Raw genomic sequence first — 26,808 nt, forward strand, 5'->3', positions numbered from 1 at the left:
TTTAGAATGAAAAGAAATGTTTAACCACCCTAATCTAGTCCAGTCTCAAATTCCTCTCTTTCATTTTTAATGGTTTTCTTTCTACTTCTCTTTTGATGTACAGTGAGTCCCTGGAAGAAGCAGAGAAAACCCACATATTGTTTATTTTACAAAAGGTTTTTAAGTGTGTTGTGGTACAATGCATTATACTGTTTATTTTGAAATCTTTTCTCTTACACCCAGGAGGTTTGCCATTCTCTTACTTACATCCACTTATGTTTACCAATACATCGATGTATATTTATAAATATGAACCTAATATAAATCTCAAATAACCCTAAAAGAAAGGTAAAACAAATAGTCTCTTTCCCTTTGTTTGTCCAATCGAGGGTGTCCCCAGACATCTCCAAGGTCAAGGTTTTGTCAGATTTACTGTAGCTGCCTTCAGGGGGCATTTTTCTCTCCAAGTATTGCTAAATACAAACATTCACATTCTTTCTGTGGATGAAGTGTCGAAGAAGTTAAATTCTCTGTCAACGAAACTGTTAACTAGTGAAAGTCCCAGGCATCTGGCAGAGTTATTATTTGGCTACATTTCCATTCTCTTTTGATATATTATTATTCTAACACAAACAGATCTAATCGACACATGCATTACAATCTCCATACCATGTACAATGAACTACTACGCCCACTCACCCAAAAACTTTAAATACTGTATTTACTCTTGACCTTATTCTAAATATGATCGTCCTGATGTTCACTTTTACACAACGTTTACTTCTGAAATTCAAAAATGCTTTCAGAGCACGACGTAGTGAAATCCATTATCTTGCGGACCACCGAAACCCAAGCAAAGCATATCTGTCATAAACACCAGCCCTATAAATCAAGCCCCTCTGATCCAAGACCAATGTTTTCAGTCCGTGTATCTATGTGGTTTGGCTCTTGATGCGACACTGTAAGGGTGTTTAAATTGGAATGCTAATGCGGTGCCTTAAATGTTTTTGGTAGTCTGCTTTCCCTGGTCTAGCAGAGCAGACGGGGTGGTTAGCACTCATGCACAGTTAACAGCGTCTCAAGCTGCTTGGCAGGCAGGCAGTGTGGAAAAGCCTGCCAGTCCCAATCCCAAATATTAATGAACACCCACCCCACCACACTGCCTGCACATGCAGTTGGTTCTCAGGGGACAAGAAGCGTGGAAAAAATTGACGTATTAACTTTATCGGACTTATTAATGTTAAGAGCTGATGGTGGATCGAAAGTTCTCATATGTGTTCATCAGAAAGGGTTCTGGCAGGTCGGGTCATTAAACATTTTATATAACAAAAGTAATGCCTAGTTTATCAACAGTGTTAAACACGGTTAGTTTATCAGTACTGCTGTGAAAACAATTGCTTATTAAGTAGACAACACTACTCATGCTATAAAATAGAAATGAATTATGCTACTGAATTAAGATGATTTAACGTCAAAGGACTATTAGCAAGTCATCCACCAGAAGCTTTAAATTTGACATTACTAGTTAATCTCGGCTGGGAAAAACTGAGCATTCTGTTCAAAGTGCAAAGGAGTGGTCGAGTCCCAAAAACAGAAAAGGTACAGACAATACTAATGCAACATGCATACCTTGTAATCCACCGTCAGTATCTAGGCGCGTAAATGTAATAGGCTACAGGGTCAGGTGACCCATACTGTGCCATGTATTTTCAGTTCGGTTGTATGTTTTATACAGGTATACTGACTGTATGAGGCGTACCGGATTGTCTCGTCTTCCTTTCTTTGAAACTCTACAGAGATTTGTGTTGAAACTCGTTAAGAGAAGCGCAACAACCCCCTCGCATCATTTTCCTCCCCACAGGAGTGCGCGCTCTCGCGTGTGTGGCAGTAGCTGTAGATGCGCACCAGGAGACAGCAGCGGGCAGACCAGCACGAGTCCGCGAGAGAGCGCGGAATGCTCAAAGTCTAGCTTGTTGTTTTCTCTTTATTTCACGTTTCTCGGGCGTCGGAAGAGTAAAAGAAATCGAGGACATCTGCCTCGGTGGATATCCGAGATGGCTGGACCAGGGACGGTTGATCTGTTTGTGGTATTTTTGCTAGTTTTGCATGCTCTGGGAAATGTTTTCCAGATCACCCGAGGAGAACTAACGGCGGAAGGTGAGTCCTGTTCATTCTCGTGCATTCGAACAGAAATTACTTGCCGTTTTGTTTGATTTCCTGTAGTTTTTTTATTGGCCGTGCTTGTGTGGAATAGCAGGTATTTGCACCACGAACAAGCAGCAAGCGAAGTTTTTCCGCATACCATATATTTACAGCGCTTTTACACAATTTCATTGTCATGATACTTTTTGCATATCAGAAGTGCATGAAACGTTTGCATCTAGTACAGCTTGCACAATGTTGCTACCCTTTCTTGCCTCCCTCATGGGAACTGTCGTTGCGTGATTAAACACATGTATTATTAATAACTGCCTGATGCATTCAGTTTGCATTATAATATGATCTATTCAGCTGTTGAGCGCCGTGTTGTTCTCCTGCACTGTGATTTGTTGTGGTTGTATGCCAGAGGCGATGTTTATCAGGGCATCTGTTTAGGGGTTATGTGCCGACACAAAGATCTCGAGTGGGAAAGTCCTGCACCTCCATGTGTCTGTGTCGTGGAGCAGGTTTGTTTGTCTATTTGCACTCAAGCGTCTTACCTGTTCATCATCGGAGCCGTTGTTGGGTTTTGTCTCTGGTGTTTCTATATTTCATATATATGGGCAAATGACATTTACCGCAAAACACGGGAATGTGACCGCATTGAAACTGTTATTCTCTTTGCAGTTATATGAACGATGTACGCTGTTGTTGAGTAGCCTAGTAATGCTCCTCCAGTCATAAATTCCAAGGTATTTCCTTGTTCGTTGTGTCAGCTTTATATGCTCGACAACACTTTACAATATATATCGTATTGCGCATTGTTAGTTCATGTTACTGATCTTTAGTAATAAGCCTACATCCTTATTGGAAAGTGTTACCATATTCTCTCTCTGTCTGAATGGCACTTTATTTCTTCCTTTATGTGTATGAAGGGTGTCACACTTCTTATTTAATTTGCTTGTTTTTGATAAAGTGTTGAAATTTCTGCAAGAACTCGGTGACCCAGTTAATAGCCTACTTTAGAGGCCTTGGCAAGAAGAAAATCAAAACCAGATTTGAACCAATGTTTCTCACCTGTTAAGCTCAAGTGTAGCTTTTCGCCTGATAGTTGATCTGTATTACAGATATAAAAGAGAAAAATTACACACTGTAGCCAAGACAAGAGTATTCAATTTAATGGTTGTAATCTTATATGTGAAACATCCTTGTATAGCCGATAGGGTTTGTGATAATAACCACTGGTTTCCTGCTTCTTACAGATGTACTGTAAACCCTAAGGGTGAAAGAATGGTGAACGTATTCAGACACTTCTGAAAGTCAAACATCACAGTTGATAGAAACAGGGTCAGCCGCCAACTTGTCGCTAAAACAATCTTTTGATATGATTGTACGTATTTCCCACATTCATCCTCCAGGTTATAATGCATAATAGTTTAAACATGAATCTCTTAATTTTGCGGTAAAAAGTTATATTTAATCGTAAGAAAAAACTGCACATTTAAGGAGCTACTCTTCTGGTCAAAGTTTTCTGACAACTTTCAGATCATGAAGCAGACAGTGTGAACGTATGAACACTCATATCTCAGTGTGTAATGATCGAATTGATTTAAAATTACAGGAGGTATGTCATAACAAATACATCAATTGTTTAAAGGTCTACAGTGGCTTTAATAGTGGCTGCTATCGGTGAGATTGATAATTGCAAACAATCTCTCAGTCCTTCACTCACGTCCACTCACCCCTCCATTCTGAAACACGACGGTGGGCAACGCAGTACAAAAAGATGTCTTCGGCTGAGAGAGCACGTTTTCTCATGTTGACGCAGGGAAGAGATCACGCGGGCATTTGAAATACTGTAGAAAGAACGATGTCTTATTATTTATTACATAAAATAAAGAGTCCTTTAAGGATAAAAGTCAGGCAGGAGCAAGGACCTGTGTTAATATTATAAAGACTTTCCAGCAGAGACACGTTAGGATCCGTGGTAACGTTACTATGGCTTTTTAGCAGGGATACTCAGATATCTATCTATGGAGATATTGTCCAGCAGAGCGGAGAAAGATCGTCTAAAAATTCGCTTTACAAATTGCTTTGATTCGGATCAGTATGTGAGTAACATTGGAAACGTGCTTTGTAGAGCTGTTTGTCCTTCGAGGGCTACTGTACAAAACATGGTGGAGCAACATGGGGAATTCAATGTATTTAGGCCCGCTCTGTATGTAGATATAAGTAGCTTATTCTAAGGTAATTACAAATATCGGTTCATTATGTAAGGTCTTTGTTTTATTGTTGGCATAAGGTATTGTTGCTTTTCTCTTATAGGCAAATCTGAAGTGTTTTCATTCCTTTATGAATCATGGAGCATATTTATTAAAGGAGTATGTCGGCTGCTCCAAGGAAATGTGAGGAACTCTTAAGTTTGAGTGAGAAAAGGAGAGATGTTGAGAATGTGGGGGGCCCCATTGAGTAGTTCATCCAGAGGTTCGGGTTAGTTTTATTCAGTCTCTCTTTGTCACATGCCACCCTGTAGCCCATATGATGTCTTTGCTCTCAAGTTCTCTTTCTTTGTAAGATTTTAATTTCAACATTTTGTTTGTAACTCATTTTTAGGTATGACACATTTTTTTAAAGAGCTATGTTTACATAAATTTCAACAAAGGGTAATGTTGAATCATACTGAATGTGTTTCACTAGTAAGACGGGGTTGCTTGTGTTCACATCTCATCCATGTTGAGTTCATGTCTGAAGTTATTTTATTAATTGCAACAACATAGGCATCACTTCGCAATGCATCTGATCTGGCCAGGGTTCAAGTGTAGACCATCCTACGACTGCCTTGGGGATGTCTTTGGTCTTAGATTATCCATCTCTTATATCTTGGCATGTTTTGGCAGCACTGTGAGTTATGTGTGCTATGTACTTATCATAAAACTGGTCAGCTATAGATTGCACTGTTGCTGGCCTGCTCAAAACTCAGGACTGTCATGTAACTTAATTCTTCTTATAGATAGATTTTTGTAGATTTGTATAGATCTTTTACACATATAGTGGCTGCCTCTCTGCTCATGGCCCAGATAAAGCATTATTTATAGAGTGTGTGCTGAGCATCTGCAGTGCTGTCTGTTTCAGAAGAAGTTTATTAATAGGAATGAAGAGTTGTTGGGTGTTTCTCTCCCTCTACCCAAAAAACTGTATTTGTCACGGTGTGTGGACAGAACCCAAACGCAGGCAGCAGAGTTAAATAACAAAAACTTTATTTAAACAAAAGACCCTCGATGGGGAGAACATGATCTAAAACAAGACAAAACTGTAAACTAAAACTTTCCACAAGGGGAACAAAACAAACAAAGTCCTTTGAATAATAAATCAACAAAATCCACAAACTTAGATCAGGAACAAACACGATAATCCATAGACAGGAATAATCCAACAAGGTGACGTGAGGAGGTACGATAATGACAAAATGACAATGAACCGACAAGGGACAGAGGGAAAACTGGGGCTAGATAAAGGGAAACACTAACAAGGACTGATGACACAGGGAGAGTGGCCACAGGTGACAAGGATGAAACACTAAGGGAAAGCTAACAGGAGGATTGCACGAGGCAGGTGAGGGGACTGAAACACTAAGGGAAGGATGGATCAGGGCTGGAGACAAGACTAACACTAATGGACCGCTAACCGGGGAAACAAGGGGGCGGGACTAAAGGACGAGACACTGGAGAGAGAGCATGGCTTCTCAAACCAAAACAATGCTCTTTCTCCACACAAAACACATGGGACTGACATGATCCTGCCACAAGACTCGAAAACCAAGACAAGGAGAGGCAGGATCATGACAGTATTACTAATTTGAGCAATAAAACTTTTGGACTTTTTCTCTGGGGTCAAACAGGTAAAATCACGTACGGTATTTGTGGAATAGAGGTGCACATGGATACTGTCTTATGTGTTAAGACAATTAAGTACACACACCTTAAGGATTATTAGGAACACCTGTTCAATTTCTCATTAATGCAATTATCTAATCAACCAATCACATGGCAGTTGCTTCAATGCATTTAGGGGTGTGGTCCTGGTCAAGACAATCTCCTGAACTCCAAACTGAATGTCAGAATGGGAAGAAAGGTGATTTAAGCAATTTTGAGCGTGGCTTGGTTGTTGGTGCCAGACGGCCCGGTCTGAGTATTTCACAATCTGCTCAGTTACTGGGATTTTCACGCACAACCATTTCTAGGGTTTACAAAGAATGGTGTGAAAAGGGAAAAACATGCAGTATGCGGCAGTCCTGTGGGCGAAAATGCCTTGTTGATACTAGAGGTCAGAGGAGAATGGGCCGACTGATTCAAGCTGATAGAAGAGCAACTTTGACTGAACTCGTTACAACCGAGGTATGCAGCAAAGCATTTGTGAATCCACAACCTTGAGGCGGATGGGCTACAACAGCAGAAGACCCCACCGGGTACCACTCATCTCCACTACAAATAGGAAAAAGAGGCTACAATTTGCACAAGCTCACCAAAATCGGACAGTTGAAGACTGGAAAAATGTTGCCTGGTCTGATGAGTCTCGATTTCTGTTGAGACATTCAGATGGTAGAGCCAGAATTTGGTGTATACAGAATGAGAACATGGATCCATCATGCCTTGTTACCACTGTGCAGGCTGGTGGTGGTGGTGGTGTAATGGTGTGGGGGATGTTTTCTTGGCACACTTTAGCCCCCTTTGTGCCAATTGGGCATCGTTTAAATGCCACGGCCTACCTGAGCATTGTTTCTGACCCTGTCCATCCCTTTATGACCACAATGTACCCATCCTCTGATGGCTACTTCCAGCAGGATACTGCACCATGTCACAAAGCTTGAATAATTTCAAATTGGTTTCTTGAACATGACAATGAGTTCACTGTACTAAAATGGCCCCCACAGTCACCAGATCTCAATCCAATAGAGCATCTTTGGGATGTGGTGGAACGGGAGCTTCGTGCCCTGGATGTGCATCCCTCAAATCTCCATCAACTGCAAGATGCTATCCTATCAATATGGGCCAAGATGTCTAAAGAATGCTTTCAGCACCTTGTTGAATCAATGCCACGTAGAATTAAGGCAGTTCTGAAGGCGAAAGGGGGTTAAACACAGTGTTAGTATGGTGTCCCTAATAATCCTTTAGGTGAGTGCATATCTGGATACTAATAAACAACTTCATTAAATTCAATAGGCCATATTGTTTAGTAAACACAAGAACAGATACATAACAAGTTAAACTACTTTCACTCAAGAAAAGTATAGCATGACAGTTTTGCATTTGGTATTTTCCCCAGAACTGTTTGCTTCCCTATATTCTTCAAAATATCTTTCTAAATGTCGTCAGTAAATTAAGACCGAATTTTCTTTTTTGGGCGAACTGTTCCTTTAACTGTTTTTTTCATTTATTTCCTCTTTACTGAGTAAAAGTGAAGTATCAACAAAATTCTGGTTCGCTCTCACAGTTTTCGGCACACCACGAAATATGTTTCATCTCTACAGTCGACTTCAAAGACTACTAATCCTTATCTTTCCAATTTAGAAAATAGTCTTATTAAAACAGTAAGTTGTGGTGTTAGTTAAGAAAGACAGAACTTGGCATATGTGGATTGCCTGCTAAAGCCATTGGATTTTGTTTTGCCCCAGCTGAGTCTGGCTCATCTTCGAGTATTTTTCCGTCAGTACATAAACATCTCAGGGATTTTTTCCTTTGCCACAGTCACCTTTGGCTTTCTTTGTAGAGGCTTAAGACATGAAGGCATGATTTTCTGTGAAGCATCAAACTAGACAACACACGCATCAGAGAGAACAGGCTGAATAGACCAGTTGAAGGATTTTAATGGGTTGGTGAGGTGTTTGTTGGGGTGGGTCGTTTGCACAGTGGGGCGGGGCAGAGCTGTTGAAGAGTTTGGTTGATCGCCTGGGGAAGAAGTTTTTTGTATGTCATGCAGTCCTTGCTGAAAGTCTTCTGAGAGTCTTCTCCCAGATGGTAGTGGGGGTAAAAGGTCTGTCAGAAGGATGGGGGTGTTGTCCTTCACAATGCTGGTTGCTCTCATTGAGAGGAGAATGAACAAGATGATCCTCACAGTGCAGCAGTTTTATTATTACTGTTATCTGTTTGTCAGTTTTTATTTTTAAAGTGTTAAAAAATAAACAAAGACACCTTTTCTGTTATTATAAAGCAAAACTTCATTTCTAAAACCAACAGATGTTTCTGACAGTTGTTTAATGCCAAGTATTTACTATTAGGGTCGAGATTTAGTTACAGATAGATGTGGTTTCTCCATCTGGACGTCATTAGAGTTGTACATCCCTTATACTTTCCATCCCTCTCTTCCTTTCTGTAAATCTTTGCGTAATAAGGCTGTCTAAAGCTTCATTCTCACATTAGGACTGTTTGGTCTGAACCTTTGGGAGTGACCAAAATGTGCACTTAAGGAAGGCATGATGGAATACACAAAGCATGACTTTGTGTATTTCCACTTCTCACATTCCTTGGCTTAGTGCGAATTTGTTTCAGTGTATTTGTGAGGACAAATCATAGTTTTTTAGACCAGGCTAGTGAGATTTTAATTCCTCTCAACTAATGTCTAGAGGTTTGTGTGAGGATTAGTTTATTACCCAATGTGATTCAAACAATTTACGAAGCTTTATTTACCACCACTGTCTTCACAGTTTTATTTTTGAGATGTCTCACCGTTTTGTTAGGAACATTTAAACTCACGCACACTCACACTCACACACACACACAAACTGAGACAGAATGAGGTCCCCTGGTATCAGATAGACATCAAGTTAACTGACCATAGCACTGATGCACAACCCTGTTTCTACTACACAACCTGGTTTTGAGTTCATCATCCATCATAATGCCAGGGACCATAGTTTTCCGCACACACAGACTCAAACACAAGTGCTGCAGAGGCAGTCAGTGGAATCTCCATTGACCTTCATGTCCGTCAGCAGTGACTTTAAGTGACTGCTGTAAAGGGAGTAGATCCTAAAGTTGTACCAGTTGTAGGTACGTATACCCAGAGAGGAGAGAAGAGCAGAAAATCAGATGAAAACCATGATTTGAAAAGGATGAAAACACCACCAAAAACTAGAAAACATGGTAAGAAATGACAGCGAGAGAACAATTTGGAATGAATTAATTAGTTTGAATTTTCGGAAAGTTCCTGCACCACTGGATGTGCAATTTGGCTTTCGAGCTTATGACATGACAGATAAGTGAATGGATAGCTTGAGTCAGGCTTTATCTGTCCTTGAATGAATTCCTAAGAAAGCATGAATAGACCTATGAAGAAAAGGGACGAGGGGGTTCTTTTGGGTAGGTATGCATGCAATGTCTTTTGTTTCCAGATACCGGACCATGCGTCCACTGATGATTCATTACTGAAACTTAATATTCCTTTTTATTTTTATGCTTTTTGCAATTGTTGATTTTGATTGTACAATCCTGACACTCTGCAGTGCACTGTGCTAAATGTATATCTTGCATTGCACTGTACATATACTGTAAATATTTCAAATATTGTATAAAATTTTTATATGTGTTAAGTAGCCATATAATAAGCAGGATAATGTAGGATGATTTTTCTGCGGAAATGACCGGCTAACTGTTCATTACCTCTCACAAAATAAACATTTACACTGTTAATAATCTGAAGCTGTTAAATTCGCAACAATGGAAAAACAAGGTAATGCTGTGACTCAGACAAGCCCGAATCACATTTTAAAGTGCTCCGCATGGCTTTAGTGCATACAGCTGTGAAAAAAGGGAGGGGAGGTGAAAGAGAGTCATGCTTTAGTGAAAGTCACAGAGGTTTCCGGTAGGTGTCTTTTGTGCCCTGACGGTCTTGTGTGTTTCACATGCTTACAATGCACTTCGGGTCCCCAGCCGTGCTTTTGTTTTCAATTCCTTGCCGGTTCTTTTTTCTTCATCCATTTCTTTCTCTGACATTCCCTCTTTTTCTCTGCAGGGCTGCAATAATGGTACCCAGTATGAGGTCCTTTTCCCTATAGCTTAGCTAATTACTCATCGACAAAAGTTAATTACTTACAACCACAGTGTTTATCATTCATCCACAAACATTTTCAATGCTATATTCTCAAACATAGCTGGCTAACTAAAATCAGATTCATGTATGCTATTAACTTCATTTACACTTTAAAAGTGGCTGCTTGAGTGGACCAGATGCTTTCCCCCTTCAAAACAGAAGCTGGTTAGCTGTTATAATCTGCTCTCATGACACCTAAAAGGATTTTTTGCACCTGTTCATGTGCACTGACCCACACGTAAGCGCTGAATGCAGAGCCTCTACTGACTTTAGAACAGAGCCTCTAGTGTGAATGAGATGGAATGGGTGATGAGGCAGATATATTGGAATAGCAACAAGCTGTAAACTTGTCTCAGAGGATTTGTGTGTGTGTTGCAAATCCTCTCAGATAGCTTTGAAATTGTAACTGTGTGTGTGAGTGTGTATGTAGTCACGTCGTAGGGGGTTAGCAGAGGTTGGCTCAAGGGGAAAGGAAGTTTTTAGTTCACTCACGCAAACCCAAAAGCTCTTCAGCAAAGGACAGTTAGCCGTCTGAATACTTCATCTCTTGAGAACTCCAGGTTTCTTTTTCCTTCCTGTTTTCTTTTACTTTTTGACAGTATATTGTGTGTGCTTGTGTGTTAAGGGTTTTTTTTGGCTAGTTTTAGTGCACAAATTTATCTTGCAGTTTTAAATATCTTTTGGTTGACACTCACGTCAATACTGATTATACATCTAAAGTACATTACAAACCTCTTGGTACACACTGTCCTCACTCTATATTTCATCAGGATATTTAATAGATTTCTAGATAGATGACCAAACTATAGTTATTACTGTCAACAATTTTGTCAGTGTTGCAATTTTGTTTAGCATTATTTTAGCCTCTTACACACTTTACCTTTAAAGGGATCGTTCGCCCCCCCAAAAAACAATTGATCTACCCTCTTGTAATTCAAACCTGTATGTGACCCTTTCTTCTGTAGAACACGGAAGAAGATATTTTGAGAAATATCACAGTTAGGGGTGTGAAAGACGTGACTGGGTTCACGAGAATGAGAAACGTTTTTTTACTTTTTTAAAGAAATCTGCAATGATGAAATAAATATGGCGGGAATTGTCTTTTATTCACCTTATATAGACATGCAAAAGCATTTAAGCATTATAAAAGCCATTTGTACTTCATGAGACAAATTCAATTTCAAGTTTAATGAATTATATGCAGTAATAAACAATATATAAAAACTGCTAAATGTTTTGTCACAAACTTAACTGACAGGCAGTTATTGCAGAAAAAAAGAGCTGTGGTTGTTTTCTCTATAGAGAATATAAAGCTTCGTCACCCTGTGTTGAATGTTGCGCCATCTAGGGAGGATCGCTGCTAGTGCGTTCAATGGACTGTTTTGTTTTTCTTGTTTTATTAGGAAATATAACTATGGTAAAGTTAGGTCGGTTTTGCCGTGTTAAAATCTGCAATAGCATTACGCAGAGTCGTTCAGAAAAAAGACCCTTGTTCTTTCACTTTCGATTTCTCCAAATATCAAACAAAACAAGTAAACTGTACAAATCAAACAATAATAGCAGTGGAATATGATCCTCCCAAGATGGCGGCAACACTGCAACATGCACAATAGGGCGTGACGTAAGCTTCACATTCTCTATATCTTTAAATAGTAAAAGTTATGTCCTGTTCTACACAGTAATGAGGGTGAGAAATGGAGAGATACAGCGTCGGCCCCTTTATTTTTGTGGTTTATGGGGAGTGGATAAGTTGATGGCGGGCCCAATTACATTATTTTCCTATCATCCTTTCCCAGAGTAGGCAGCGCTAACATTTGCATGTAATTTCTTTTGAAAAGGTATATGTGTGTTTTGAAGTTGTATCTTAAAATGATAAGCCTTCTGCATCACTAATGTCAGCGTGTTACCATTGAAACATTTCGAAGGTATAAGATATTGAACACTGTTTTTCAGCTCTATATCAGATTATTCCTGTTTGTGTAATAACGTTATTAAACATAAAAATTTGATGTTGATGCTATTCATATTTGACTGAGGACATTTCAGCAACTTGATTTAATGTTTTAGATTTGGTCATATGTTCTCAACCCTATGTGTCTGTTCCAAATGTGGACTTTATTATTATATTATTATATTAACCCAGCAACTTGCTTACAGGTTCGGACTGTAATAATTGTATGTTGTGCGGTATTTATGTTTCTAGGATCATTTAATCAGCCAAACTTAATTGACCGTAATGAGCAGTTTGTGCTTTGCCCAAACTGACGCAAGTAGACATGTCAGACATGTCAATAACGAATAAATTACGCATAGAATGCTTTTATTACAGTCTGTTTTACCGGGGGGGGGGAAATGTAAGACTTTTTGTTGAAGCAAGAACACTGCATAGTCACAAAGTAATCTAGCGATGAAAGGCAATCATGAGCTGTAAATTGATGAAAATTATAAACTGATTTCAACCACCGACATCCCCTAGCAGTATTTATACCTGGTCCTTTTGAGATCGGATAGTTAGATTGGTTTATATTAAACGGAACATTTAAATAACGTTATTAATCGGTTAAATACAATTACACATAAACGTTTCTGTTCAGAACGATTAAACTTGATTTCGTTTTTGTTTATGTTCCGGCAAAAATGTAGTTCCTTGAAGCGGTTTCATTTATACTTCATATTTCATTTATAAGCCAGATGCTTTTTCAGTCGGTGAGTCCAGTATTGACATTCACTGGTTGGTCCAATAGTGCATCATCAAATCTTATTTTGGAGCACAAAACTAGATATATACGGTATCTTTTGAAAGCTTAACGTTTTTACCAGTCCCTGAATTCATCCTCCTACATGTCTAATAGAAAGACAATCAGTATGTATACATTTTCCAAACATATCGAGAAACAGAAACAGTTGTCAGACATACAGGCTATTGCTGCTGTGGTCTTTCCTGTCTGCACCCATAACTTTGTTTGTTTGTGACTTTTAGTAAACAAAAACTATAAGCACATCGCCTTAAAACCATCCTTTTGTACTTATTTGCCTATTTACACTATGTAGTATATCAATGAATTGACTGATTTATACTTCAGGTAGAACGTGTGATGGTTGTGTTAGTTATATTGATCGTGATCAGTGGCTGGAGTGATGGTGTTAAGTCACTGGGCCCTGCTGTTATATCGATCTAAGCAGGAATAGCTCACCAAAAATAGGCAATTCTCTCATCATTTGCTCACCTTAATGCCATCCCAGGTCACGTCCTTTAATATTATTCTGGATTCTAGAATTTGTATTTTTTTATAAAATATTTATTTAATGTCATCGAGCTTGCATATTTGTTTTCCTGTTGTTCTGCTTGTGGAGAATGTTGCTGGAAATGCCAAGTGTCTGATGGGTTTGATTTCCAGGTAACGCACGCAGGGATCAAATGTATAGGATATTAAATGCACAAATTTGTAACATATTAATGCCCATAAATTCATCTGGGGCCATTCAGGTAAAACATTTGATTTTGTATTGACCTCCAAAACTATTTTATTTAGTAGAGATGCGATGGCTTGTGTAAAAGACAGCTTGCTACTACTGTAGGTCGATGTGTTTGACATGCATTATGACGTTTGAATGTCTTCAGTGACAGATTGGAGAGATTGAATTATGTTTAAGAAAGTTGGTCTTTGTATGTGTTCAGCAACAGCTGGTGCAGAGGCCGTTTCCTATTAATGTGTCGAACAGTATTACTGCAGATGTTGAGAATCCCAAGCCAAATGCACATTTTTGGTGTGTGTTTGTATTTCAGTTTTAGAAAAACTGCGGTGATGAGCAACAAATGTTACAGAAAGATGCCTGCACTGATAACACAGCAGTTTGTATTCACATTTGCATACAAATTTTATCCTACAGTACATTAGTGAGAAAAGCTTGTGCTAATCACACGTTCAAAATTGTGATTTGTGTGCTTTTTTAATGATATGATTTTAATTTAATAATTCTTAATTAACTAATTAACTTAATTCATTAAGATTAATGTCTTATAACCTGTTGAAAGAGCACTGAAACTCTTTTATTTTTTCTCACACTCACTATAAACTCACATGAGGAAACATGGTTTATTAGGACCAGGTTGTCTTTCGGTTGCTTATAGATTAAGTCTTACGTGTCTGCACCGGTGGCGATTCTTTTTATATATATATATATTTTTTTATGTGTTCTAATGCGTTTCTTATGTCGTGTCGTGTCACGGCCGGCGTAGACACAGTGTTAGAAAATCTACTTTAAACTGCTTTGATCTCAATATGCTCATACCCTGCAAATCCCATTTGGCCTTTGTTCATTTGCTCACCCTTATGTTATTCCAAACATGAGTTTCTTCTACAGAAAACAAAAGATATTTTGAAAAACGCTGATAAAATTGGGCCCCATTGACCTCCGTTGTATGGACACACAACCTCTGTGACTTTTCTCAAAATGTATTATTTTGTGTTCCACAGAAGAGAGAGTGATATACAGGGTTGAAGTTAACGACAAGTGACATTACATGTGAATTAAAAATTATATAATTTTTATTTTTGGGGTGAACTATCCCTTAATACTTTGTAATGGCTGTGAATTACTGTTTCCAGCCTAACAAAAACATTTAACAGAATAAATAAAAGGACATGCATCACCATCAGTAATATTCTGTTAAGAAGTTTATATTAAAGGGATAGTTCACCCAAAAATGAAACTTATGTCATGAATTACTCACTCTCTAGTTGTTCCAATCTTCTATACATTTATTTAGTGTTTGGTTGAACACAGAGGAAGATATTTGGACGAATGCTTGTAAACTACGTTCTTCAAAATATCTTATTTTGTGTTTAACAGAACAAAAAAAGTATAGAGTAAATCTTCCCACTATGGTAGTCAATTGGGTACAAGAACTGTTTGGTTATAAGCATTCTTCCAAAAATCTTTCTTAGTTTTCATTAGAACAAAGAAATGTATAGATTTGTAACAACTCGAAGGTGAGTAAATGATAACAGAAATTATATTTTTGGGTGAACTATTCCTTTAATGTTCATTAAAGGGCCGGTTGAGTGCACAGTATCATTAAATCAGGAGCACACATTACATCATCGCATTATCCCTGCATAACTGTTGATTGAGTTTGTGTTGTTTACACTATGCACGTACGCACCAATTGCCAACAAAACACAGACATATTACTTATTTTCACTTAATGCCTGCGGCATTTAACTTTTTTTTAAAGTATTAATGCATGAAAGAGCATCAAATAGACCCCTTAAAAGAGCAGATTATAATAAATCATCATTAATAATACAGAAGGTTGAGTGCTTAAACAGAAATAAAGGAACTACAGAAAGATTTTATATTTTGCCCTTGTCTAGTTGTAGACTTGAGAGAAGAAATGTTGGACGTTTGTTGGATTGTTGTTGAAGGACAAAAGTTTTCAAGTAGGTGGAATCAAGGCTTTTGCAAGTCTCACAGGAAGCAGAGCAGTTCTTTATTCTGAGCATTGATTTCTTGGAAAATGTCATTTTTAATCGCTTGTCAAAACGTTACAAGCAGTTTCTTTACTTTTCTTTTTCCGATGAGTAAACTTTTATACACAAGCTCATAACACAAACACATAACTACAATATGCATGTACGCTATTTGACCTAGTTAAAGGGCCTTAAGGGAGATAAATGAAGCTTCCCTTGCAGTCATCTTCACTTTACTGGCCCAATAAATGTGTTTATGTGTGTGTATGAGAGTAGATCTGTTTTAAACAGGAAATTACTACACCCCTGCCTGTTTTCGTGTATTCCTTATAAGGATGTTTTATATAACCTTTGCAGTTCTTGTTAAAAACATAGATAACAACGTGTCTGCAAAATCAAATCATAACATGCTTTAAACCATTTGTGAAATTGCATAGCTTTTCTCTGTAAGGTATTTGTTCAATTAACTTCCCTGTATTGCCGCTATACTATTCTGAGAATAGCTGATGTTGATACTGAATTGATGTCAACTTGAACATATAAAGAATAGCACTATTCCATCAATCTAGAAATTTGTATGCAGTACAGCAGACCTCAATCTCTTCGTCAGAAGAAGAAAAATGTAATCACTAAATGAGATTTCTTCCAGTCAGGAGAGGAGGTATAGTTTGCTTGTTCCTGCAATACAATGCATTATTGTACTATACCTTGCTGCATTTCTGCAGGATGCCAGAATAATTTTAAGAGCTTGTTAAACTACAAGTATATATACTGTCTTTTTGTCTCGGAAGCTTTTAGAAGTTTATACACTTTACAAATGTATAACCTATTTAAGTGTAATTAGCACTTACTTGTTTCTTGTATTATGATTTTTATGACACATTATTGAAACAAATTAAAATGTCAAAAAGAAAACCCCAACATACAAATTTTCTATATACTGTCTCATGTTTGATGATAGAATTTTTTTTTTCTAAGAACCCTTTTAGTTCTCAGATGGCTCTGTATATATTAATGGCTCTAACTAGAAACATTTGTCATCCAGAAACTCTTTAAGCACCTTTGTAAAAGTGAGGACCACTCATTTCCTCTGTGATCCCTATTGTAGTGAGTTGGATAATAGGACGGGAGACAGTGGGTGGTCACACTGTGATTTGAATTTAGAATGGTAAAGCAAAGGACTCCAAACTCTAATGAAGTCTCAAGCTGTTCTTGTGTTTACCTCAAGTAACCTTTACTGCAAACAGTCGGAGAAAGTGGTTTTGAAATAGTTTATTTAAAAAATAATGTGAACAAACCCCTGTTCAAAGAGAAGTTTACCTTCAAAATGAAAATTCTGTCATCATACATTTGCCCTCTTGTCATTACAAACCTGTATGACTTTCTTTCTTGTGCAGAACACATTCATTTCTACTGTACGGACAGAAACCTATGCAAGTGAATGTGGGGCTGTTAACAACATTCTTCAAAATATCTTCTTTTGTGTTCTGCGGAAAAAAATAAGTCATACAGCTTTGAAATGACAAGAGGATTGAGCAAATGATGACAGAATTTTCATTTTGAAGGGAGCTACTCTTTTAAAAACGTATCTTTTGGCATTCATCAGTTGGATAATAATGTTTAGATTATTATAATAATACGTTAAACTGAATCAAATATAAAAAAAAGTAACCGAAATATTTGTTATTTTGTGAATATATTCTCCCACCCACACTGGTTCGTAAAGTTGTGTGTGTGTTTGATTAATGGTGCAAGACAAGGCCACTAGCGCCTACTAGTATCTCAAGGACCTCAAGTACCTGGTAGTAAATCTTACACATACACACACTACTGAAATGTGTCACCATAATAAGTGCTGTTGTGTAAATAAGTCTAGGGCTCTAGACTCCCCTTCCATTGTGACTAAATATATATATTTTTGGGGTAATCTATACCTTCAGGTTTGCTTAAACCATACAGTATATTTAACAGTCATAAATGCCATTGATAAAAAACAGGAGTTTTTTGTGCCATGTACAATATAACAAGTATTAGTTAATCCCCACGTCACCACCCCTACAAACATTTTTATTACTATGGCAGCTTTAATTTGTTTATGAATGCTTTTCTAAACATGACTGCCTCATTCATTGCTTCCTGGAATCGAGTAGTTTGTGTGTCCTTTCATTATATGAGATAAGCATGCCTTTATAGCTCCATACTAATTTTGTTAATTGGATTTCCCTGTCAGCCAAAGCTTTTATGTGTGGAGATGATTATAGAAATTACTTACTGATATAAGCGCTTTATCGGCTGAGCGCTGAGGTCATATCTTTGACATTTCTCAATAGTCAAATGCCATTATAAATGCTTATGAAGAATGACTTAATCAGTGTTTGTTATTCGTTGACCCAACATTTGCCCAATTTTATGATGTTGAACTCTTGACTGTTTCTCTCTGAGGATGCCTGTTTGAATCACTTTGTTTATTTCGCCACGCATAGGATTGTGGGTTGTCATAGGCAGTGAAAGATGTGCTCTGTGCTTTTTTGCCTTCCTATCTTTGCATTTTGCCTGGGAATGCAGCATCTTTCATCTTTCAGACATTCAATGTGTGTATCCTTCCACACACACACACACACACACATACATAATGAATAGTTTAGATGCTCCTCTAATTATCTAATGTCACCTTCCACTAATTATGGCTTTCAATTAGGTGGATGTGTGGCAGCTCAGTGGCAATAGAAGCTTTTAAACAAATCACTGATGTGAATGAGCAAAGTAAGTAATGACACAGATGAGAGAGCAGGAGATGGATGAGGTTAAACGGTGAGGTGGACAATAATTAGAAGCTTTTTAGCACAAGGTGAGCACATACACAGAGAGAGGTTTCAAAATAAAAATGACTGCTTCACATTTCTGCGCTCATGTCTTTAATTCATGCATTTTTGTTGGGATTAAATTGCCGCAGATGGGAGAATCACAGCTCTGTTTTTGAAGTCACCTTGAAATCAAAGAGGAAAAAAGTGTTTTACATAGTGTTGCAGTGATTATTATAAATGATTTATCGTGCACCATTATTTTTTTAATTCATTTGCAATTGTAATCTTTAATGAAAAACATAAAGCTCCCTTTCCCCTCTCAACAACTCTTCACCACATAATGTCAGCAACAAAAAAAGATTTAGGACTATACTGGCCAGGCATTTTAATCCCTCCCCTCCAGGCCAAACCATCTTAAAGGAGGGGCAAAATAAAGCCCCGCCCTAAATTTTTCAATTTCAGAAGCCGTTTCACTCGGATATACAACACGATACGGAAAAGAAGTCAATAGCAACTTCCATTTCAAGCTGGGAAGCACTAAGAGAAGAATGGACTTAACATTGTTATGAGGATTGAAGGTCGAGCATGTTTCCTTTAAATCCTTCAGTGTTAAAGTCCCAGTGAAATAAAAAATTACAATTCGTATTTTTTCATGAAATATTGCAGAGTTTATAGTAGGGCTGTCACTATTAGGAAATTTGGCTAACAATAATTGTCTAACAAATCATTGCGATTATAACGATTAATTGATGTTTAAATTACCATATTGTTCTGAATATAACAAAATGTTTTTTTGGAAATGCATTGGAAAAAACGGGGTCATCATATATTCACGGTGTAAACTTTTACATGTCAAGAACAGATCCGCCAAATACTAAATTGAGTAAATTGTGTAGGGGTGAATTGAAGCCACTATTAAAATACTATCAGTCATAGAAAAGCTTCTAGTCTTTTTTTTCTCACTTACATGTTTACAATAAAAGTATACTTTTATGTTAATTACATTTTGGTAGGCATATTTTTTATACTGAGATTGGCTTATTGGAACAATACAGGGTTTTTAGGAGGATCCATGGAAAGAAAGTTGTAAATATAATACAACGCCATATGGCCGCTGTAAATCAAAAACTGCGCTAAGTGATAGTGTTGTAGTGGTACATTTTACCAGTATTACCATACTTAAGGAACAATATCTACATGCAATATGCAGGCACTAAATCTCCCCCTTGTGTCTTCTATAGAGATGTGCAATTATTGCGATGATTTGAAACCATTGCTATGATGTCAAACAATCGCGATGAGACGATTATTTAATAATCATACAGCCCTAGTTTATAGTAAATAGCTTATTAATGCGGGTCATTTTCTTTTTAAAATTCATGTACCATCATAATCTTCGGTTCAAATCTGAAAATGCACTTCCGCCCTCAAATGACTATCCATCTCAAATGACGTAAATTAGAGTTAGACGGCTTGGCCGCGGCATCCGTTAACTCCTCCCCTTCAATTGCTTGTCTTCTGTCAGCTTCATTTTAAAATCAATGCAACAGCTGTTTTTACACATACATTCAATTCGCAGTGAAAAACGCAAGCTACGTCCTCTAATTTTCTCCTTTGAAATTACTTTTTCCTCGGAAATCACGACTTAAGTTTCTCACTGTAACTTATTAGTACATGGAGGAAGTGTAAGGAGGAAGTAAACTTAATCTTTACTTCCTCATCCTGTCTATCAAAACATGTGCATAAAGCTTTGAGCTAAAGTGTCTGTGTGGTTTGGGTATTGGTTTGCAGCACAGTGTTTAGCCGGATTAAGTATACCTCTCTGTGTGAATGGTTAGTAAAGGAAAACCTTATATCACCCTCAGGCAAAGGCGGTCATCTGTGTTCTGTCATTACTGTCAGCCACAGACCATATAATATACACAAAGTACCCATGCGGAAGCGCTCTACTTTTCTCTTTGTGTCTGACACATAAACGCAATACACTCAATTATTCATCCTGACAGAAACTAGGACGTTTCATTTAAATAATTTCTCATGATATTGTATGTATGCTGCATTGAATTGAGACTGTGTATGCATGCAAATCATTAGGCAAATGGCTGCAAATCTGAAAAAAGGAAAGGATTTGTTTGTGCATATCCAGAGTTTAGGTTATTTGTTTCAGCATGCTTTACCTACTCTGAAATGATATAGACTAATATATCTGCTTTATTTACTGCCTGAAGTGAGAGAGAGAGAGACAAACTGTTCTTGACTTCAGTAGGTAGTAGCTAGTAATCTGTACCATGTGCCGAAGTGTTGGGTAAATGGTTTTGAACCTTAAAGTGCCCTGTAAATGGTTTTGAACCCTCTAACCTCAGGCCCCTCTCTCTCACAAACACACACAGACAGAAACACACACACTTTTCTTTAATACTTTTGCTCCCCTATTTTTATTGGTCTATTGTATGTTTTCTTTTGTTCCAGGGAAGTGAGTCAAGATAAATTCCTGTTGGCTAAGACCTTTTTCAATCTTTTATCCTTAAGTTCTCCCCAGTGCTTGTCCTCCTTAGTTTAATTAAAGATCGGGTAACACACACAGTTTCTGCCAATCTCATATTAATCTTGAGTTCCTATATACAGTAGTATTGCATTTGTCGTATCTTCAAGAGTATTTTGTATGATAACATTTATAAAAGTGAGATACAGCTGTACGATTATTTCCAGAAAAAGACGAGCTGCTGGAAGCAGTCAGCTGGACGGAACTACAGCACATGCACACAATACAACATCACAATAATCCCTTCGTGTTTTTTACGTTATGCGCCGATTACCAACAAAACAAAGACATATGACTTCGTTTGACTTACCGCGTGCAGTTCATTTTCTGCATGTTTTAGCACTGGGACCACTCCATCTATCACTTTAAAACGATCTCCAAATCCAGCATTATATCCACCGTTTATATAACATTCATCACTGAAATGCCGTGAACAATCAAACACACCTCAGCTTCACTCACTATCGCAAGAGTAACAAACTGCAGGCCCACAGCGGAGCCAATCTTGATAAGCGGGTCTTCCTATCGCTCATTGGTTGGCGCGTGGGCGGGCGATTTCTTTTACGAAACAGGGATCCAGACTTATAAAAAACTTGTATCAAGCACAGAAATACTACATCATACGTCCAACTCGTTTATTAACAAGTTGACCATGCCAGCCTGTTTAACAGTGTAAAGAAGTCAGAATGCATGAATAAGCATGTTACCCGATCTTTAAGAAGTCATGTTAGTCATGTTCATGGTTTTAGACATGACTGGAGGGGAGTTCACATCTGTGGGTAGAGGTCTCTCCCCCTCAATCTCTTTCCGACCTCTGTCTTTAAAATATTTAAAGTAAATAAATGGTATTATTGTTTACAAGCAATTTGTAATCTTAAATTATTGCTTTTCCTTGCTATATTAATTAAACAGTAAAACATTAAATACATTCATCATTTGACAATCTTTAAGCTTGTTACTTATAAGCAAGTCATTATTACATGGCTCGTTGGAATGGTTGATTCTGATTTGCTAGTCACATAATACCCGGTAACCCGGATGCAGCAAATCATTCAGACAGTTTTTTTATTTCTTTTAATAACATAGATTTTTTAAAATTTAATTTACAAATGATTAAACCAAATTGCCTGTTCGTGTCATTTCTTACCTTAAAACCGAAAGTAAACGTCTTTTCCTTGTGGAAAGTCCGCATTCGGTTTAAAAATTGCGTATAAATATTTCCAATTCACATTCCATGTCCAGTATTTTTTATTCATGATGCAAGTAGCCGTGTAATAAGCGGGATAATGTACAAGCAGCCAGCTGCAAGCCTATACATGATCCCTTACTTACAGTAGGAGGATTCATTAAAGGGGTCATTTTTGTATGTGTCTGTGGTGTGTTATAAATTGCCCATGCATGTATTAGACACGTAAAATTATAAAAATGATATTTGCAATAAAAGATGCATTCTATCTAAAAGCGAATTCTCACCCAGACCTGCCTTAAACGCCTCGTAACCAAACCCCCGCGAATGTATGTCATTTCGTGGTATGATTTGACTAAGACCGCCCAAATGTATACGCAAGTAAGGGGGCCGTACTTGTTAATCTCATTGCATCGTCGCCGCAGCCAAGTTGTGGAGAAAAAATTAAAAAAATTAATAATAAAACAAAATAATATCACACATTTAAGTTTCAGTTCAGTAAAGCCAAAACATGCTTACAGTAGCTGTTAGCTTGTAGTTTGATTTATTGGATGTTTTTTCTGTGAATTAATACATTTTTCTGATTCAGTGAATATTACTCAAAAAAAGTCCCCACTTGACATTTGTCATATATTAAAATGTTTCAATGACATTCTTCAAATAACTCTTTCAGTTCAACAAATATGTAAATATCAAGATACTGAATATTGTTGAAAAATGCTGAAAAATATCCTGTTTTGTCTATATCATTCTCAAAATGTAGGACTATAGATTTTCATTCATATACTTTGAAAAAGCAGACACCTTCAACGCATTGTATTTAGAAAGAGAGAAAGAGAAGGACATATAAATGAATTTACTTTCACAGGAGAGAGAGAGATTCTGTCCCCGCTATGGTGGCTTTTCAAAGCTTGTCATGAGTAGACACTGATTTCCACTCAGCAACAATAAAGTCGGTGACAGCCGCCTCTCTGACTCCTCATTGACCTGTTCTGTATAATGAGCTTCACGGGAGGTTTAGCAAAAAAAGAAATTTCTCACATCAGTAAACATTAAGCTACTGTAGCATGAAGAAAGTGCGTTCTGCAAGTACATTTTCTCCTTTCATCCTCACTTTGACACTAACATGTGGAAGGAAACAGAGAAAAAAGCAGAAAAAGATTAATGGAGGATGTGATGGTGGCATAAGTAAGAAAACTCCAGTAGAGGAGTATTGTTGGCATCGATTATGTACTGCGCCACACAAATAATAAACTGGAACAAAATCTGTAAATATGAATTAAATATGAATATGAAATATTAATAAAAGCTCACAATCTACATAATATATACAGTGCACAAAAATATTGATTCCTTTAATATTCTGTATTCTATTTAAATTAGGAGAATTGATGTATAAATCATGAGATGTCTCACATTTGAAAACCACGCTGGTGACCTCAGAAGATAAGACACATGGTTTTAAAGTTATAAAATATGTTTTTAGGAGCTGTCTCATCAGTACGGCCAGCTTCCTTCAAGCATATATTTACAGTATTACAAGAGTGTCAGTAGAAAGAACATTGTCTCAAAGTTAAGGGTTTAGTACAGTACAGAAACAGGAGCAACCGTTGCATGATAATGATTCTAGACAGAATAAACTCTGTGAGCTGAATAACTAATGAAACAAACAGAGAATAAAGCGAAAGCATTTTTGCTTTCAACGTTCATCCATCCTGCTGTAGAGGACAAACTATCTACTGTTGACATTGTGCCATAAATTAAAATAGATGTACTGAAAAGATAAAAACATTCACACCTTCATGTTCAATCTTTTAGAGCATACTTCTTGCTTGCTTTGGTCATTCTGACCTTTTAATAAAGGAATAACAGTCAGTTAAGAAAATGCATTGTGTAATATGTTATATTGTAAATATAATTTGTTACCTTCTTTTTAGTTTCTTTCAGTGTGATAAAGTTCAAACGGTTCAAACAAAATTCATTGACACTGCAGCTGTAGATATACTGTGGAAAGTACAGCTAAACTTCATTCTCAGTGTATTTGTAATGTGTTGCCTAATAGCGTTCGCATTACTGTTTTATTATATTCCCTTATTTTTTTGTAATGTATTCGATCACATGATGAAGTAGTTTAAGTGACTCAGTTTGGCTGTTCAGTTGTCCCAAATCCTTTTATTGACACACAACCATATACAGAAGTGCAACAGTAGGTGAAAAACTTGTGTGCAGTTCCGGTCAACATGGCAGTATATAGCGATAATTACAATAATTTACACTAGACTTGTCTGTACACAATTACAAAATAAACTTTTTTCCTCTGCACTGTGTTTAAACATAAGGAAATAACAAATGACATATTATTTACAGATTATGTTGAAGCAAACACACTCCCATGATCTCTCACCCATTCTTTTCCAATAAGAGCAACAGAGCCAGCAGAAAGAGCTGAGAGAGCAAAGTAAATAGAAGTTTTAATTAAACCATGATCACATGACTCGGGAGAAAATGCAATGCCGTGTGTTTTTTCTTAATAGAATGTCTTGATTTACTTAACCGTTTGGCTGTGTGCATGTGGTTGTGTGCTTTTGTGAGCTGTGGTGGAATACAAGGAAGAGCCTAAATGGATAAAGATGAATATAGGACATAAAGCAATACTGGGGGAAAATACTTGACATAACCTACATCTTTTGGCTCACAGTTAAAACAGTTTCTTCACCTTTTGACTCACATTTTTATAGAAGCACTACCACTGGACTTAATAAAGAAAACTGTTCAACATGGACAGCTGAAACAAAATGAAGCCTATTATGAAAATGGGATATAGCCTAAAGTTCTTATTTCGCTGATGGCAGTGTGTGGGCAATATTTGTCAGCCGCAGTTAAGCGATGCTGCTGTGACAAAATGGCTTGTTTTTTGTCGTTAATGTAATTCATCAATGATCAGAATGACCATTATATCCCTTACAGTAATAAGATTAAATGATGCTTTGTAAATAAAATGTAATGCCATTTCAAAGGAAACAAACAAAATTACTTTCTAAATAAAAATGTGCTCTTCATTTATGACAGATTTGTTTGTTGTCTTGTTTTGTCCACAGGAGCTGCTTATTCAATTCTTCAAGGATGGTCACATGATGATGTCACAGTGGAGCTTTTGAGAAGGAGGCGAAGGCTTCTTCTGGAGCCCCTTCCAATGGAAAGTAACAAAGCCAGTCAAGACAGTTTAAAGTCTGAGTCTCAGGATTCACCCGGAATAATGCCTGATGATGAGGCAGACAACAGCTCCCAAATAATGGTAAACTTTAAACGTGAACCCTTAAATGCATTTTTGAATCTAAGAAAATTTCTGCAATCCTTCTCCCTATCTCTAGATTCAGTACCTTCCTTTTCTATTTTTATTATGTAGACTGCCGGTCAAAAGTTTGGGCTCATTCTTTATTTATTTTTGTTCCACATTTTAGAATAATAGTAAACTCATCAAAACCATTGAATAATACAGTTGGGACTGTGGGAATTATGTTGTGACTAAAATAATTCAAAATAACACTTGGCATTTTATAAGCCAGCTTCTTGATGTCTCAACCTGGGACGCTTTTTAAACACTATTGAAGGAATTTTCATCTATGCTGGACTCTTATGTCAGCATTTTATTAATTATTTTGTCCAAGTAACCCATTTAAATTTTTTTAATAAAAATGTAGTTCTTAAGAAATAAATTGCAAAGAATATGCTGGCATGCTTTGTAATAACGCATTCATTATTCCTAAAAATTAATCCATAGTACTTTTGAATATACAGTGATTATTCGTAGTTGTTGAAGAAAAAAGTGATGTATGATAACTTGCTAAATTATGCGATATGCGTTATGAGACCATTTTACATTTTTTTGTTTTGGCAAACCATTGAAGTATGCATACTGCGATATGCACATTTGCATATTATAATAATTTCAATAAACTGTGCAGCCTGAATTCATATTTTTGACTAAAGAAAGGTGGTCATATTAAATTAATCTAGGATGGCATGATGAGAGTGGGTAAATTATTCCTTTAACCTCTGGAACCCTTTAGAATTACATAAATATATATAATATTTTTACTGCTGTGACTTTAAGGTTTCCACATAAATCCGCACTTCACATGTAAAATGAGAAAGCACGAGAATAGTAGTTTCATTGTTTAAACAGGTTCACTTGAAAGTTGCATAAACTGAGTGACTCACTGCCTGTCATTCGGCACTTTCTCTTAAGTGCTCTACAGGGAAAATAAGGTTCATTATAGAATTATTGATGGCTTCTATACCGATTTCTTGCATATGTTGCATCTGAATAGTGAATGTATGTAGAGTATAGATTGTGTAGGTGTTGAGCATGTAGTCCACTGGCTGATTTCTTTGATGTTGCGGTTTGAGGTCTGTTCGTGATGTAATTTAACGTTTGATCTTCTACCAGTTTCTGTATACAAAAACATTCCTGTACACACACGTACATGCACACAAGTCCACATACACCAGGTGCATCATTCATTTCATACACAACAAAGCCTTTTTTCTCTGTCATTTATTATTTTGTTTGTTCCAAAGCCCTGAATTTCTATTGAG

General features: G+C 37.1%; 1 protein-coding gene across 1 annotated transcript in view; it reads left to right on the forward strand.

The window, feature by feature from the left end:
• The first annotated feature begins 1,871 nt into the window (after positions 1 to 1,871).
• Positions 1,872 to 26,808, forward strand: part of plxdc2b (plexin domain containing 2b) — a 50,360-nt gene continuing 25,423 nt past the window's right edge. Inside the window, exons 1-2 of the mRNA XM_079458274.1 lie at positions 1,872 to 2,136; positions 25,308 to 25,504. Coding sequence (XP_079314400.1) covers positions 2,034 to 2,136; positions 25,308 to 25,504 — 300 coding nt within the window. The 5' untranslated portion in view covers positions 1,872 to 2,033. The remainder of the gene's footprint in view (positions 2,137 to 25,307; positions 25,505 to 26,808) is intronic.

This window comes from Barbatula barbatula (assembly GCF_947034865.1).
Source record: "Barbatula barbatula genome assembly, chromosome: 1".
Classification (NCBI taxonomy): domain Eukaryota; kingdom Metazoa; phylum Chordata; class Actinopteri; order Cypriniformes; family Nemacheilidae; genus Barbatula; species Barbatula barbatula.